The 17531-nt window shown below is 41.1% G+C and overlaps 1 protein-coding gene across 1 annotated transcript; it reads right to left on the bottom strand.

Annotated features, from left to right (window-relative positions):
* Positions 1 to 9879: 9879 nt before the first annotated feature.
* sco2 (synthesis of cytochrome C oxidase 2) lies at positions 9880 to 16809 on the bottom strand. Its single transcript, XM_084050299.1, has 5 exons — positions 16736 to 16809; positions 13935 to 14073; positions 13239 to 13392; positions 12438 to 12844; positions 9880 to 10463 (listed from the first exon to the last, which is right to left on the bottom strand). The coding sequence occupies exons 2-5, from the start codon at positions 14045 to 14047 to the stop codon at positions 10202 to 10204; spliced, it is 936 nt and encodes a 311-aa protein (XP_083906425.1). The 5' UTR covers positions 14048 to 14073; positions 16736 to 16809; the 3' UTR covers positions 9880 to 10201.
* Positions 16810 to 17531: the final 722 nt, after the last annotated feature.

Raw genomic sequence — 17531 nt, 5'->3', positions numbered from 1 at the left:
TCTGAGATTACACACCCACCATAAGGGGCCATTTGGGAACCAAAATGGAGTGTTTCTAGTGAGCCAACATGCACGCTATCAGCACCCTGACCAGAATGGAACAGAGCCTTCATTAGTATCATTGGTAACACCTGTGAAGGAAGTAAGAAGAGGCCCAATTTCTTTCCAATATGGCTGCTGTGCATAGAGCAAGCCCCCAGAACCCAGTGTTTTCATTGAAGCCAAATGGACATGCTGGCCATTCATGGTACTGCAGCGTAGGGGCTCCTACACAAACGAGCGAAAACGGTTTCGACCAATGGGCTCAACTCACGAGCGTGCGCACGGGGCTGCGCGCTTCTGTGACGCAAAACACGTCACCTCTGTGACGAACTGGGGCCCTAAATAGGCCGCGCCCACCAAATTTCCAACCCGGAAGAAGGGGTGATTTCGACCCATGCGCTGGGTGAGCAACTCAATGCAAGTGGATGGGAGGAGATTTCGGGTGCCCTCTCTATTATTTTTAACTCTATGGCATAGAGCCTATAGGAACGATACAACAGAAGTCCTAATAAGTCCATGACCTTATGAGGGCAGAAAGGTCCAAATAATAAAGACAAAGTCCAAAGCCGTTGTGAGCTTGTAGATCTGCTATTTTCAAATAGCTGATGTATATGTTAAAGTGCTCATGTGGCTCATAGTCGCTTCTTTTGGGCTGGTTTTCCTAGACCTGGTTGCTTGTTTCTCTCGCAGAATCTGGAAACACTGGTCAGAGTGTTTGTCTTGTGAGAGCCCCAGGGTCAGATGCTGCAAGGAAACACCTGTAGCTGATTGGGTTGACTGTCTGCCAGGCATCAGTTTAAAAAAAAAACGCATGTTTCTATGTCAGTGGTTCTCAAACTTTTTCATGTCAAGGACCCCCAAAATGTGTATTTGGCCACGGACCCCTATCTCAAAATATGTTGTTCCAGGGACCCCCCAGAAGCAAAGATTTGAGTTACAAATGTTCGCTTGAAAAAATATATGATTCAAAGATTTGCACAAACTTTCACAATTTCTCAAAAATAGCAGATCTACAAGCTCATAGGGCGGCACTCGGTGCCGCGCTATGAGCTTGTATATCTGCTATTTTTGAATAGCCAAAGTGTAAAATAATGCTTTTTAGCTCAAATAAAAAAATGACACAGATGCGTTCCAGGTCTTAATGGGTTAACTCATTAAGACCTGCATGAGGCCGATTCTACAAAATGTCTTCCAGAACGGTTTTCTGAAAAACGCATGTTTATGCTACATCAGTGGTTCTCAAATTTTTCATCTCAAGGACCCAAGGAATGTATTTGGCCACAGACCCGCATCTCAAAATATTTTCTCCCAGGGAGCCCAGAAGCAAAGATTTGAGTAAAACTTTTCACAAATGTTCACGATTTTCCAAAAAATAGCAGATCTACAAGCTCATAGCGTGGCACGAAGTAACGCGCTATGAGCTTGCGTATATCTGCATTTTCTTAATAACAAACCAATGTGCTATAATATATAGAGAGAAAACGATGTCGGCAACCTTTCCTTAAAGTAATATTTCACTCAAAAAAGGTCTTATCTTGTATCAATTACACACCCCATGAAGCCTTGAATTCATGTAGACTTTTTTCGTTTCTGTCACCTTTCTAAGCCAATAATTTGATGACCGTGTGTATTTCCGGTAGGAGACACGAGTCTCCTTTGTGTCTCCTACCGGATACATTAGCCGGTAGGAGACGGTAATCAAATTATTAGCTTAGGAATGTGACAAAAAAAAATTCAAGGCTTCATGAGGTGTGTACAGTGTAATTGATAGAAAATAAGTGCTTTTTTGGGTGAACTACTCCTTTAATTTAGCTCCTTTGGTCCTGGCCTGCAGTGTCTTTAACAGTGAGTGTGTATGTGTAATTGATAGAAATTAAGTAATTTTTGGGGGGAACTACTCCTTTAATTTAGCTCCTTTGGTCCTGGCCTGCAGTGTCTTTAACAGTGAGTGCGTCCTGGCAAAGTTAACTTGAGAACGACAGTGAGCTCACCCCCCTCTATGTTATTTTAAGCTGCTCTGGATCAAAACATCCCCGTAAATAACTGAATAGTAATTTATAAATGTAATACTCATATTACGGAGTGGCTCAAAATAAATGCAACAGTAGAGTAGATAGAGTACACAGTGAGCTAACACACACTGAATAGCCAGGGTCATGTGTCTGCTTGTTTACATCGCATTGTGAAGGGTTGAGTGGGTTCAAATATTGATGTGGTAAACAGTAGTGGAATAGTACAGGGGTGCAGCAACAACCATTTGGTCTCACACCCAGTTCAACTGACAATTTATGTATGTCATGGAATAGACAGCCATTTGGACATGATATGCTGTAGCAGGCTAAACAAGTGTTACCATTAGGGATGTCCGATATTATCGGCCTTCCGATATTATCGGTAGATATTCGCATAAAAATGTAATATCAGAAAATATCGTATCGTTTTTTTATGCATGCTATTTTACTGATTAAACAAAAATACACAGCACTGCAGAAGAATCAACTTGTTTGTTTTACGGTCTGTTGCGCATTTGTAAGGTCTGAACTAGATATTATATTGATATTATAGCTATTTTATTTGATTAGATATGTGATGGTTTGCTTTTGGTGAATATATCGGTATCGGTTGATATCGGAATCGGAAATGAAGAGTTGGGCAATATCGGAAAATCTTTTTTTGGGCCAGTGCCCCCTATCCACTATCCAATTCTTACCAGCTCCCCAACACCTAATTACAACCTAAGCTTTATTTGTATTGTGTAATGTGTTGCTTGTATAATTTAGAAAAAATCCCATCGATTTCCAAATGTCAGATTTTACTTTAAACTGGACTGTTTATGAGATTATTATGTAATTATTAGCCAACAGGGAGAGAGAAAAAAAAGCCTGTTACGATTTTAAGTAGAATTGTACAGTATATGGAGGCCCCTCTCACAGCACTTAATGCCAGGCCCTGTTACAGGGATGTCATGTCAGGATCATGGTCAGGATCATGTCAGGATCATGTCAGGATCATGTTTGGTATTGGTAACATGACATGATCAAATGTTACCACCCCTATGAAAACCCAAGCTATTAAAACACTGAACAACTCTAACTGGCCCCACAGTGTGGGGCCAGTTAGAGTGGTGGAATGAACTCCCCACTGAGGTCAGGATAGCAGAGTCACTGCCCAACTTTTGCCCTATAGGCTGAAAACCCGCCTCTTCAGGAAACACTACCCTGAGCCTTCCTCTTAGCCTTCCTTACTTGTTGTCAATTATTTGTACTGTATGAGCTCTTGTTTTATTGGATCTTGTTTATTCGATACACTTATTTGTTTTAGCTCTTGCTCATTTGATTTTCCTATTTGTCCCACCTGTCTAAGAAAGTAGGTAGCTGATATATTGCACGTTTACCTTAGCGCTAGGCATGCTCTTAGTTGCTTGTTTTAGAAGAGAATGCACTTAAGACTTGTGGTCATTAGTAGTTCCGATGTTGTATGCACTTATTGTAAGTGGCTTTGGATAAAAGCGTCTGCTAAATGACTGTAATGTCATGTAATGTAACAAACAATCTACAACGTGTGGCAGGTTGGCTGGCAGTCTGGCTGAAGTGGAAAGAGGAAAGCCCACAGGAGGGCTGCTGGAGAAAGCTGGCCTTTTAACTCCCTCATTCAATCAGCCAAGCACTCTTACAGCTCATCACACACTCTCTCTCTCTCACTCTCTCACACACACACACACACACACACACACACACACACACACACACACACACACACACACACACACACACACACACACACACACACACACACACACACACACACACACACACACACACACACTTAAAAGTACAACCTCAAGGAGTGACTTATGTTCATTGAGTTATATCGATGACATCCCCGATAAGGTCACATTAATTAAATCTAATTAATTCTCAGGAGGATCTAAAACATTTAAAGGTTCACTGGATATGTGACACATGGTCAGATGTTGCCTCAGCTCTTCACTAGTACGACTGGGGTTTATGCAACGAGAGAGAGAAATGGGGTGCTGCTGCAGTGAATACGCTAAGTGCTGCTTTTATTCATGCAGACTCAATTATGCTCAATTTATGCTCTGTCGTACCCCATGATATACCACTGTATACTATGAGATATACATATGCTTCATCCAATCCAAATTGAGGGAGAAGATAGCAGTAATTTAACCCATTATAGACCGGGAACACATCTGTGTCATTTTTTTATTTCTTTGGCTGTTGAAAAATCATGAACATTTATGCAAATCTTTGAATATATATGTATTTTTAAAGCAAACATCTTTAACTCAAATCTTTCCTCGGGGTCCGTGGAACAAAAATATTTTGAGATGGGCGTCCGCGGCCAAATGACATATAATTTTGGGTGGTCCTTGACATGAAAAAGGTTTTAAGCACCACCGACATTATAGCAACGTAAGTTTTTTCAAAAAACTGTTAGAGATTTAGAAGACATTTGTAGAATACCCCAGAAGCAAAGATTTGAGTTTCAAATGTTCGCTTAAAATAAATGTATATATAAATTCAAAGAATATATATTCAAAGATTTTAATAAAAATAGCAGATCTACAAGCTCATAGCGCGGCACCTGCTATTTTTTGAATAGCCAAAGAAATCTAAAAATGACACAGGTGCGTTCCCGGTCTCAATGGGTTATTGGCTTGTCCCTGCACTATAGAGCCAAGGAGCTCTGAGAACTACAGACTGGGACAAATCTGGGAAAAGGGTTTTCTTCTGAGAAGCGGGCCCTCCATCAGCATTGGCGCAACATGGGTAAAATTGCAGGTCATTTTCTGGGGGGGGGGGTTATTGGAAACAGCTGTCCGGCAGGGCAGGGTGGATGTACAACGCAGCCACTTTCATGCTCGCAACTATAAGGCCTTCAGAGGGATGTCCCCATTAAAAGCACTTTCAACTATTGAAAGTCATTATAGTGCAAACAATAATAGGTGAACATTTACACGCGTGCGCACGCACGCACGCTATGAGCTTGTAGATCTGCTATTTTTATTAAAATCTTTGAATATATATTCTTTGAATTTATATATACATTTTTTTAAGCGAACATTTGAAACTCAAATCTTTGCACACACGCACACGGACACGCACACACACACACACACACACACACACACACACACACACACACACACACACACGGACACGCACACACACACACACACACACACACACACACACACACACACACACACACACACACACACACACACACACCCGTTCACTTCAAACTTTATTCCAGACACATAGAGTAAATACAAATATCACACAACACAATAATACTGTTCCGGGACTCATCCAGACGAGACATGAATCCATACATAGTGTCTTATTCATTCATTCAACCTTTATTTTCTCGGGGATACATTGAGGGCAGAGCCCTCATTTTCAATGATGCCAAGAGATTACACAGCATAGTACAACAGTGTAAATAATAATGATGAATTAAAAACAACAGGACAAACAAGTTATGTATGTGAAAACAGTAAAACAACAGAATAAAACAGTAACTAGAAAATGTGCTCCTCGGAGCACAGGTCTACGCCAGGCGAGGTGGTAAAACTGTTCCTGATTAATTCTGTCTTATCTATTTATATTACATATTGTGATGTCACGTGAAGCTTGACCAATGTTAGGTGTTCACAGGACGGACACACACGGACGGACAAAGTGAAAACATAGTCTCCACCATGCCTTCGGCCTGGCGGAGACTTCGGCCTTGGTTCCACTTTCTGACATCTTCTTTAAGAATGCGGCACCAGCTTCATCAACTTGAACGTCTTCTAGTTCTTTAAGTGATCTGTAGCATCTCCTCTTACTGGTGTAATGTGCTCGTTGATGTTGTCTTTCATCTATTGAATACTGTGACCAGTGCCTTCTTTTCCTTTCGATGTTCTTTACAGACTCTTGTACTTTTTCTTCCAGAGAATGTAGCAATCTTTGCTGTGTCATGTTGTCAGCATTTGTGGCTCGTCTTCGTTTTTTGTCATTTAGGGATTCAAGTGCTCTTTGTCTCTGTTTCTTAGCTTTGGCCTTCTGCTGTTGGCGTTGCGCCTTTGCTTCTTCATGAGGTTTCAGACGATGATTTCCTGCTTCTTCAGTTTGCGTAATGAGAGTTAGTTGCATTGTGTGATCTCAGCTGTGATCTCTGTTTGTACTGGAAAGTACTGTTCCTGATTAATCCTGTCTTACCTATTTATATTACATATTGTCACGTGTCACTTGACCAATGTTAGCTTGATCCCGTTAGCTTGACCAATGTTACCTCACTTCCAAAAACATAAATGTTTTTTGGAAGTGACACCTATTTATAGGATTTTATTTCATCATGCGTCTCGCTAGCCAATCAAAAGCATTGGTGACAACATATTGTCACGTGTCACGTGAAGCTTGACCAATGTTAGCTTGGCTAGGGGGGGGACACACAGCGTGACGGGAACGAAAACATACTCTCCACCATGCCTTCGGCCTGGCGGAGACAATAAAGACAGCTTAATTACAACAGTGACAATCTAAAACAACAAGATTAGCTAGCAAGTTTTTTAATTGACCCAGTGAGACCATGGAATCCATTTTTAGAGTGCGTTGTAATTCGTTCCAAGTGAAGGGAGCGCTAAACCTGAAAGCTGTTTTGCATATAGCTCGGTGTTGGCCTTGGGGACCAGTAATGGGATGTGTTCCTGAGAGCGCGTTTGATGGGTGGAAGTATTTGGTTTTAACAGTGATGAAATATATGTTGGTGATTTATTTAAGGGTGGTGGTAGCAGCATATCTATAAATGATGTCCCCATAATCTAGGACTGAGAGTAGGACAGCCTGTAGCCTATGATTATTTTTCTGCAAAATAAAGGGAAACAACATTTATTTCTATATAGTAAACACAGTTTTGCCCGCAATGATTTGATCAGGTTATCAATATGACACTTGAAGTTGAATTTCTCATCAATCCATTATATTAGTTATTATTAACCTTATAGTATACATACACACTGTGTGTGTGTGTGTGTGTGTGTGTGTGTGTGTGTGTGTGTGTGTGTGTGTGTGTGTGTGTGTGTGTGTGTGTACTATATACACACACATACATATATATAAGCTTAACCCATTTAGACCGGGAAAGTATCTGTCATTTTAGATTTCTTTGGCCAGTAAAAAATAGCAGATATACAAGCTCAGCGCGGCACTCGGTAGATCTTTTTTTTTTTTTTTTAGCTAGTAGATCTTTTTTTTTTTAATCGTCAAAATTTGTGAAAATCTTTGAATATATATTTTTCAAGCTAACATTTGAAAAACATTTTGTTCCAGGGACCTCCAAAAGCAAAGATTTTAGTTAAAATGTTTCCAAAAAAAGATATGTATTCAAAGATTTGCACAAAATGTTCAAGATCTTTAAAAAAATAGCAGATCTACAAGCTCGTAGTGCCGCGCTATGAGCTTGTATATCTGCTATTGTTGAATAGCCAAAGTATAAAATAATGGTTATAGCCAAAAATCAAAAAATGACACTGTATGTCTTAATGGGTTAAGCCGTTTTCATCATTTTATTTATATGGGGCTTCACAACACAGCCGGCTGAGTTTCCTTGAAATCCATTGTGGGGTTTGCAAACGAGGTGGTCAGGGTTTGAGCAGACCTCCGCTCCCTGGCCCTTCCATGAACTACCAGACAAGTCCACAGAACTCTGGAACCATTAGGACAACGCACGGCACGGGGGACGTATAGACAGGATGGAATCCCTGTAGTTTACACCAGGGGTACTCAAGCTGCGGGTCGGGACCCGCAGAGGGGTCCCCATATGATTTTTTTCTTGTTGGGTGGAGGGGGTGGGGGGGGGGGGGGTCCCAGATGACAGTGGAGTGACAATTAAAATGACTTTTAAGACCCTTTTAATACGTCAAAAAGTAAGAAAAGTAAAAGACCATTATTGCATCAAAAGTAATCAAACTATACTATAAAAAGTGGTCAAACATTGGCCAAATTGTCAAATAATATAGGAAAGATGCAAATATTGTGGATGTAGCCGATCTACAAGCTCACAACACCTCGCTTTGTGAGGCGAGCTTGTAGATCTGCTATTTTCCTAATATTTATCTGTGGAACCGAAAATGTAATGCCTCAACTCCTACAATTCCAAGTGCTTTATCGGGGTGGGGGGTTTGCAGTTCAAATATGATTATGTTTGGCCTGAAAAGGTTGAGAACCACTGGTATATCAGTGGTTCCCAAACAGTGGGTCGGGATCCATGTTTGGGTCACAGATCAATTTTTATGGGTCAGTAAATATTCCCTTTTTTCATTTCCTACATTTGAAAAAAAAAATATATTATTTCAAAGGATTAAAGAGAAAGTTTAAACAAAACAAAAACACAACCTTTCATCAATTAAAAAAGTATTTCATAAAAAATAAAATAATTTCCATAAGTAAATAAAAAAAATGTTTAAGTAGTGAAAATAGCAGATCTACAAGCCCACAACACGGTGCGGCGCATTGTGAGCTTGCAGATCTACTATTTTCACTAGTTTGGCTACCGGGGCAAACATCTCAATTCTGTTTTGAGCTAAAAAGTTTGGGAACGGAGACTATATTTAGGCTGTAGCTATTATATTTACAAAATGTGTACACTATATAAAACACTACGCAGACATTATTTTACAATGTCACAGCGTGTCAGAGGCAGTGTGGAAAAGTACTGGGGGGAAAAAAGAAGAGAAATTGAAACCATATTTATTGCAATGATGTTATGTTTTGTTATATTAAGTGCCTACCAAATAATGGTGAGAAAAAAAAGGAACCATGGTTCACGTGGCATTTCCTCCCCAAAAAAAGGAAATACAATCCAAGGGCTATATCTTACTTTAGTTTCCAGGCGATACCACAAGTTCACCTTGAAGAGCAGCAGTGTTGCAGTAGAGCTCAGAAGTGTCTTTCCTGGATAGCTGTGGTTGAACTCAGTTGAGTTCAGAGGTGGTTTGGGTTCATGTTCAGAAGACAGAATGAAGCAGAACTGATCTGAATGGTGGGATACTGCCACCTTGTGTCTAGAAATAAACCTGTTCTGTCCTACTGACCTGCAGCCACAAATGAAGTTGATTCAACAGTGGGTTTATCCAGTGCATGGTGATTGTGTGTGCAGATCTTTGAATATATATATATATACATTTTTTTACTCAAATCTTTGCTTCTGGGGGGGTCCCTGGAACAACATATTTTGAGATGGATGAGATGGCGCCGACAAATACATATCATTTTGGGGGGTCCTTGACATGAAAAAGTGTGAGAACCAGTGATATTATAGCAACAAGTTACAAAAAAAGGATTTAGGATTAGGATTTAGAAGACATTTGAAGAATCCCCAGAAGCAAATATTTGAGTTAAAATGTTTGTTTTAAAAAAAGAAAATACTATATATATATTCACTATTTTGAAAATAATGGCAGATCTACAAGCTTGTACAGTATATCTGCTATTTTTGAATAGCCCAAAGAAATACAAAAAAATGACACAGATGTGTTCCCGGTCTTAATTAAAGACAGGTTAAAGTAGAAAGAGACCAACGTCAATTTTTCCGACACACATTTCTTCCCCCATTGCAAAATCAGCTGAGAACAACTGACACACATTCTGCTGACATTCCCAGCAGTTTGCTTCTCTTATAGCCATGTTTTTTTAACCATTTAAAAAACACTGAGTTGGTCCGTCTTCGGATACTTTTACTCCACTACAATTATTTGAAAACTTTAGTTACTAGTTACTTTGTAGGTTTTTATTATTATTACAAAACATACATTAAACACTTCAGCCCTATATACATTTCGGCCATTTGACAATAGCCGATCTACAAGCGCACAATGCGAAGCATTCAAAAGATCTTTATACATTTTATACATTTGAAAACTTGTGAAATGGGACAGTCTGCATAAAGAGTACGTTCTCCTTTTGGTACTTTAAGTACATTTTGATACCAATACTTTTACTCAAGTAAATTTTGAATTCCGGATGTTACACTTGTAACAGAGTGCTTCTACATTGCAGTATTGATACTTTTACTTAAAAGTAAAACATGTGAGTACTTTTTTTCCACCACTGCTTCCACAGTCAGCAGCGATCTGAACCCCCCCCCACCATCATGATAACTTCACGTAGACCTTCATGTGGTTCCTGATGCTCTTGGCGATCTGCTCCTCGTCCTTCATCCTGTTGTAATAGTCCACGAACAGGCCGTCCGGGTTGACCAGGTAGATGAGGATGGTGTGGTCCACGATATAGTCGCCGTCCTCGTCCTTGGGCCCCGGGCTGGCGTACACGCGGTAGTCCTGCCCCGCGCTCTTCACCTCCTCGCCGGTGCCCGTCAGCCCGATCAGGCGGGGGTGGAAGTCCTTGACGTACCTGCAGTATGGCGGAACAAAGTGGTACTCAACACCAGTACTTGAGACAAAGTATAGTATAAAGCAGGGGTCTTCAACGTTTTCAGGCCAAGGACCCCCTAGCTGAGAGAGAGATGAAGCAATAATTGCAATTAGCTGATTATGTAACAATTGTGACAGGCCTACTTGTGGTCAAAAACTACCAACTATGAAAGTTACTCAGACAAATGTGTCCTTGTGTTAAAGTGCTGGAGTACTTGCTTTTAAAAAGACGTATGTATTCAAACGTACATGCCTTTACAACCCATTCAGACCTGAGGCCGATTCTACAAAATGTCTTCTAAATCTTGACAGTTCTTTGAAAAAACCTATGTTGCTGAAAAAAAATTATATGTATTTCATATGATATGTATTTGGTCGAAGCAAAGATTTGAGTTACAAATGTTCGCTTTAAAAATATATATTCAAAGATTTGCACACATTTTCACGATTTTGGCACTCAGTGCCACGCTATGAGCTTGTAGATCTGCTATTTTTGAATAGCCAAAGAAATCCAAAATGACACAGATGCGTTCCCGGTCTTAATTGAGGACCGGCTGGCCAACCGGCGGACCTCTGATGTCACACTCATGTCCCCATTCAGCTAAATGACACAGATGCGCTGTGACACAGATGGGTTAATATACTCATGAAGTATTCAAAAGTACATTTTATTTTTAAAGATGCATTGCTGTATACAAGTTTAGACATTTACCCCAAAAAATGCTAAGATTTTCTGAAAATGTCCATACATTTTGTGGGGCAAGTGAGTCAATCAATCAATTGGCATAGCGACACAATTGGGGAGAAAAAGGGGTAAAAAGCACAAAATAAAGAAATAAATGATTTACAAGATAACAACATGTCGCATCGCAATATCCCAAAAATACAAACTAATTTAAGATTATGTCCCTATCGGTACATAACTCGAACGGCACTGAGTCAGCTCTATTGGACTTCGCAACGTTGGGCGCAACGTTGGGCACAACGTTGCGAAGTCCAATAGTCCACTAGAGGCGGCGCGCCTCCGACGTTGTAACTGTTTTTTGTAACTTAATATTAGGGGCTGTAGTCTGTTCTCACCAAGTGGGCCGAGTGGTCCGCCAAAAACTATGCCTAAACCTGACCTTAACCCTAATAAAAGTATTTGCGACGCATCTTAGATAAGATAAATAAGCAGCGGCGGGAGAGGGATTCGATCCCGTGGCGCTGTTATTGGGAGTCCAATACCTAACGGTGCACGCCACGGTGACATCCGGTGTTATAGCGGTTGTTGGAAAAAGTAGTATCATCAGCGGGAGTCGCTCCCATGAGGTGTGGGTTGGGAGTCTAGTGCAGTGGTTCTCAAACTTTTTCATGTCAAGTACCCCCAAATTGAAACTTATTAGCCCGTGGACCCCCATTTCAAAAGATATGCCAGGGACCCCCATAAGAGAAGATTCTTTATACGGCTCTAGCAGTGATTCTCAACCATTTTAATTCAAGGACCCCCAGTTTGACATGCATTAAGGCTACGGACCCCCATGTAATGGCATTTCTATCTCTGGGACCCCAATTTATATTGTAAAATCAATGTTAATTTAACTCTGAGAGTGTACAAATGGAACCAAATGGACCCGTTAGGGTCCATTTGGTTCCATTTGTACACTCTCAGAGTTACAGACCCATAAGGGTCCATTTAGTTCCTAACTATCCTTCATTTAGCTGGGGACCCCCTGGAATTCCCTTAAGGACCCCTGGGGGTCCCCGGACCCCACTTTGAGAACCAATGGTCTAGTGATCAACGAGGCAAGCCACTGAGGCTGGTGCTGAGATTGGGTATTCGGGCTGTATTAGAATGTGACAACGCCCACCGTTCCCAACTCTTCTAATGTAGAGCGAAAGAAGCCCCGCCCAGGGCGAGGCTACTGCGAACGGTTGGTAGCACGCTGCTCGCGTCCACCACAGCACTGCGTACCTGTCCAGAGCTGCCACGTCATCGCGCTCGGGGTCCACGGTGATGAAGAGCGGCTGGACCGGAGACCGGGAGCCGGGGTCCTTGTCCAGGGCCGACACCACGGCGCTCATCTTGTCCAGCTCGTCCGGGCAAATGTCGGGGCAGTGGGTGAAGCCGAAATACAGCAGCACCCAGCCGCCCAGGAAGTCGCTCTTGGTCCTGCGCTGCCCCCTGTGGTCCAGGAGGCTGAAGTTGCCCTGTCCCACCGCGACTTTTCTGAGCTGCTCGACGCGCAGCCTCTCCGCCTGGCGCTGCTTCTCGCTGTGGACGTACCACCACGTGCCCAGGATGCCCCCGGAGAACAGCAGGGTCACCGCCAGTCGCGTGCCCAGCTTGATTTTCGCCGCCCTGCTGGAGGGATTAGAACCCTGAGAGTAGGGGGTGTAATAGTTAAAGACCCTGTAGACAGGAAGTAGGCCTATAAACAGGAAGTAGGCATATAAGCAGTATTATGTATTCACATTTTGTCAGAATAATATGTTATAAACCACCCAGCCAAATTAGAATGATTTAAAACAATTGTTAAGTATATAAAAATTGGTTTCAAAGTCATGAAAAATAAGATTTACTGAAGGCAGTGAAATAATTATTATGTAGCTAGTAGAAGTAGATCTGCTATTTCTGTTATTTTTGGAAAATGTTTGAAAATGTATGAACATTTTTCCAGATGGAAACGATTACGACGATTATGCATAAATAATTGCGATTATCTCAAATAATTGCCATTATTAGACCATTATGTAATAATTGTGACAGGCCTACCTGAGACAGAAAGGCCCTCTGCATCATCAGAGGAGAATGATGACGCAGTATTTCCTGTGCTAGAGACACATACGGTCCTGAAGTCCTCCTGAGGCCATGGTGGCAGCATCCTCTCATCCCCGACTGTGAGGACAGACACATCCTCTGGGTGGCGCTGTCACCATTACAAATGTAAGTTGACGATTAATTGTCACTCAAATAACTGCGATTAACGATTTAAAGGAGTAGTTCACCCAAAAAATCTAAGAGTCTCCTTTGTGTCTCCTGCCGGAGAGACCACCGCATCCACCGGTTATCAAATTATTGGCTCAGGAATAAGATAAAATCAAAAAAAATCTCCATGAATTTAATACTTCATGGGGTATGTAATTGATAGAAAATTTAAATAAATTGGGTGAACTACTCCTTTGTGTGTTTGGCGTTGAACATGGAACATATGAATACAAATTGAATTTCTGTTTGCCTTTAAGGATTCATAAGAAAAAAATGCACAGGGCAGATATGACAGATAACTTAAATATACAAAGAAATTGACATTTTTAATAATTGTATACATGTTAAAATAGTTTTTTTTTATATTTGAAAATGTGTGAACATTTTTCAAAATAGAAACGATTATGAAAATTATGCAAATATAATTGCGACTATCTCAAATAATTGCGATTAGACGATTATGTTAAATTGTGACAGGACTACCTCTGGGTGCGGAGACCCACACTATGTAGTCTCAGCTGGGACACTGGTGCCATGGAGAAACAGCGCAGAAGTCTGGCTCCTCTATGGACATCAAAGCTTCCTATTCTGGACATCCTTTTAATTTCTTTTTCTGCTTTTCCTGGAGAAGGACAAAATAGCATTTTTGTTGTGATAAGTGTTAGTGGTAAGTGTTTAACCCATTAAAACCGGGAAAGCGTTTGTGTAACCACTTAAACCATTATTTATTTTATACTTTGGCTATTCAAAAATAGATACAAGCTCATAGTGCATACATCTGCTATTTTTGAATTGGTGCAAATCTTTGAATATATATATATTTTAAAGCAAACATTTTTAACTAAAATCTTTGCTTCTGGGGGAACAACATATTTTGAGATGGGGGTCCGCTGCCAAATTCATATCATTTTGTACATTTGTTTTGGTACATTTGTAGAATCCCCAGAAGCAAAGATTTGAGTTACAAATGTTCCCTTTAGATACTTGTTAAAACAAGGCTCCATATGCTATAGTGTTAATTGTTCAGGGGTCTCTCCCTGTCTCTCAAGTTATTTAGTAAACAGAAAATACATTTTCAGGTCAGGATACCAGTTTAATCCAATCAGGAGTGAGAACTCATACAGGAGGATACAGGCTAAACAAGTGAAATTGTTGGTGATGAAACAAAAAACTAAAATGAGCCAAATAAATTGGAACTTATGCTAGCATACAAAACCGAAGATGATACATGAGCGTTGTGGGGTTCTCTCTCCTGATTGGACAAAAACTGATATCCTGATACTGACCAAATACTGCTGATGATTATCAGATGTATTACACCCGGTATTGCCAAACCAACAAATCACACAGGAATTAAGAAAACATGTGAGAATGTGCTCCACACACACTACAATATCTAATTAGCAGCATGAACACTACTACTACAATAGCCCCTACGGAACCTCTCCCTCCGCTGTACGCTGTATAGCTCCGAGATGAGGTCCCTCGTTAGTTACTGCCGTCTGTTTTCGAAATGGTCGCACGTCGTCCACTTTACATGTTTCTTACCCCTTTCTGCACATCGTATCCAAAAAGTAAAGCATTTCCGCCACTCTCTCAGATGTTTGAAGTTTTAACGCGCCATAAAAGCTATCCAACGGGTTGAAGAAAGTATTTAATTTGCCTCGGTTTTCATCCGGTTCCATAATATTTTGCATTAGAAGATGCAATTCAACATTTGACCAGTAGGGTCAAAAGTAATGTTATCTCTACGGGCGCAACTCTTGCGCAATGTCTTAAAAAACATGTAACCGGATGAAAACCGAGGCAAATTAAATACTTTCTTCAACCCGTTGGATGGCTTTTATGGCGCGTTAAAACTTCAAACATCTGAGAGAGTGGCGGAAATGCTTTACTTTTTGGATACGATGTGCAGAAAGGGGTAAGAAACATGTAAAGTGGACGACGTGCGACCATTTCGAAAACAGACGGCAGTAACTAACGAGGAACCTCATCTCGGAGCTATACAGCGGAGGGAGAGGTTCCGTCGGAGCTACTACTACAAATGCTAACTAGGTGTTCGAGTATTTGTGCAATGTATTAGTCCATATTTTTCAATAAAGTGTTTTAATCCCGTCTGTGGCCGAACGCCATTCCCCCCCTCGTTTACTTCCTGTTTACATTGAGTGTAATACCGGCTTTCACGATGCGCTCCGTCACTACCACCCATTGGGAACCTCCGCCAGAATCGGCCACAGACGGGATTAAAACACCTCTTTATTGGAAAATATGGACTAATACATTGCACAAACACAATGGACACCGATTTAACATTTGGGGCAAGCGGGTAAGCACCTTATATTTTGCATTTGTACATGCTCGGAGAAATACGGGCTTTACTGGTGACTTTCCAGGGCAAACTGAGGGAGTGGTCGCTAAGACTCTCGTAGTTACGAATGTAAAAGTCAAGACTCGATAAAATACATCTACGATAGTCTTGAGACTCTTGATCTAAGGCTACATGAACCCTACTACTGGTAATAAGCAATGCTAATGTGTGGACGAATAATCAAAATGTATGAGGAAATAAATCATTCATTCATTCATCCACCCACCCACCAAACCAGGGACAGAAAGGTGCTAGCGCTGAAACACGACTGTCATGGCGTTACTTGTTCCTGGTTTTTAAAATGTCTACATTTACAACCCGTACATCTACACAAACATTCAGATTTCAAATATAAAGTGCTGACTCCATGGCCACGGATGTAACAAGTTCAAACGCTTGGGTCTAAGTACCCGTATCTTCTCTATTGTTCAATAAAAAAGCATTTTACTCCCATCAGCGGCCATTTTTTTCATAGGTTATGATGCATCAGAGTGTAGTACACCTTCCAACCGATAGGGTCGCACTCCAAAGCATTCAGAGAAAATGGCCACCGATCGGATTAAAAAGCTTTTTATTGAACAATACAGAAGATGCAGGTACTTAGACCCAGGCGCTTCAACTTCTAACATTCATGGCCGTGGGGTCAGCACTTTATATTTGAAATCTGAACGTTTATGTAGATGTGCTGGTTGTAAATGTAAAATGTTCAAAAAACAGGAACAAGTAACGCCATGACTGTCATGATAAGACAGTCATGTTTCAGGGCTAGTGCAGGTTGAGTAACTATAACGTTACCCCGGAAGGGTTTTTTGTTGATTAATAACTGTTATTGCTGTCTGACAGCCAGGCAAACACGTTGAGCATAATAAGAGCTTCAATCAAAGCTAATAAAGACAATGCAAACGTAATAAAATACCTCACTATTGACGACCGGCCGACCTTTACCAGCAAACCCTCATGTAACGTGTGTCTGTGTCTCATAACATTCAGTGTTGCCGGATTTAGTGATAGAAATAAGCAGCCAGGTCTAGGAAAACGGTAACCGGTCAGGTGGGCACCAAAACCATCTGGGCACTTAGGGACATGTGGGCACCTGGACGAGTGGGAACTTAGGGGTGGAGACATCTGGGCACTAGGGACATGTGGGCACTTGGTCAACTGGGCACTAAAACCATCTGGGCACTAGGGACATGTGGGAACCTGGAGGAGTGGCCACTTAGGGGTGGAGACATCTGGGCACTAGGGACATGTGGGCACCTGGAGAGGTGGGCACTTGGACACATGGGCACTAAAACCATCTGGGCACCTGGACAATTGGGTACTAGGGACACGTGGGAGGAAAACAAGCCCAAAAGAAGCAACTTAGGGGCACTATAGGCAATTATGAGCGCTTTATTGAAAATAGCCGATCTACAAGCTCACAATGCGTTGCGATGTGACGCGTAACTTGTGAGCTTGTAGATCGATTATTTTGCAATAAAAATATGGAATATTTGGATTTTTTTTTTGGAAACAACACAACACAAATCATTTATGAACATATTTGAGAACCACTGGTTCTAAATAATAATTAACACATTTGGAAGCAAGCCTAAATAAGCAACTACACTTTAGAAACAAGCCCAAAAAACTGCAATTAACTACCAATATTTACAAGCAACTTTACAGAAAAACAAGCCCAAAGTCGCTTATAATAAGCAGACCTGGCAACA

This window comes from Gymnoscopelus microlampas (genome assembly GCF_963454915.1).
Source record: "Gymnoscopelus microlampas genome assembly, chromosome: 23".
Classification (NCBI taxonomy): domain Eukaryota; kingdom Metazoa; phylum Chordata; class Actinopteri; order Myctophiformes; family Myctophidae; genus Gymnoscopelus; species Gymnoscopelus microlampas.
The sequence above is the reverse complement of the archived record's forward strand: the minus strand, read 5'-3'. Positions and strand labels throughout refer to the sequence as shown.

What these genes read in the sequence shown, in the direction of transcription:
- sco2 (XM_084050299.1), bottom strand. Translation starts at nt 14,047, where the DNA reads ATGTCCAGAATAGGAAGCTTTGATGTCCATAGAGGAGCCAGACTTCTG. An exon ending in GTGGGTCTCCGCACCCAGAG is followed by an intron (nt 13,393 to 13,934) that starts GTAGTCCTGTCA and finishes TAATGGTGACAG; the next exon opens with CGCCACCCAGAGGATGTGTC. An exon ending in AGAGGGCCTTTCTGTCTCAG is followed by an intron (nt 12,845 to 13,238) that starts GTAGGCCTGTCA and finishes CCCTACTCTCAG; the next exon opens with GGTTCTAATCCCTCCAGCAG.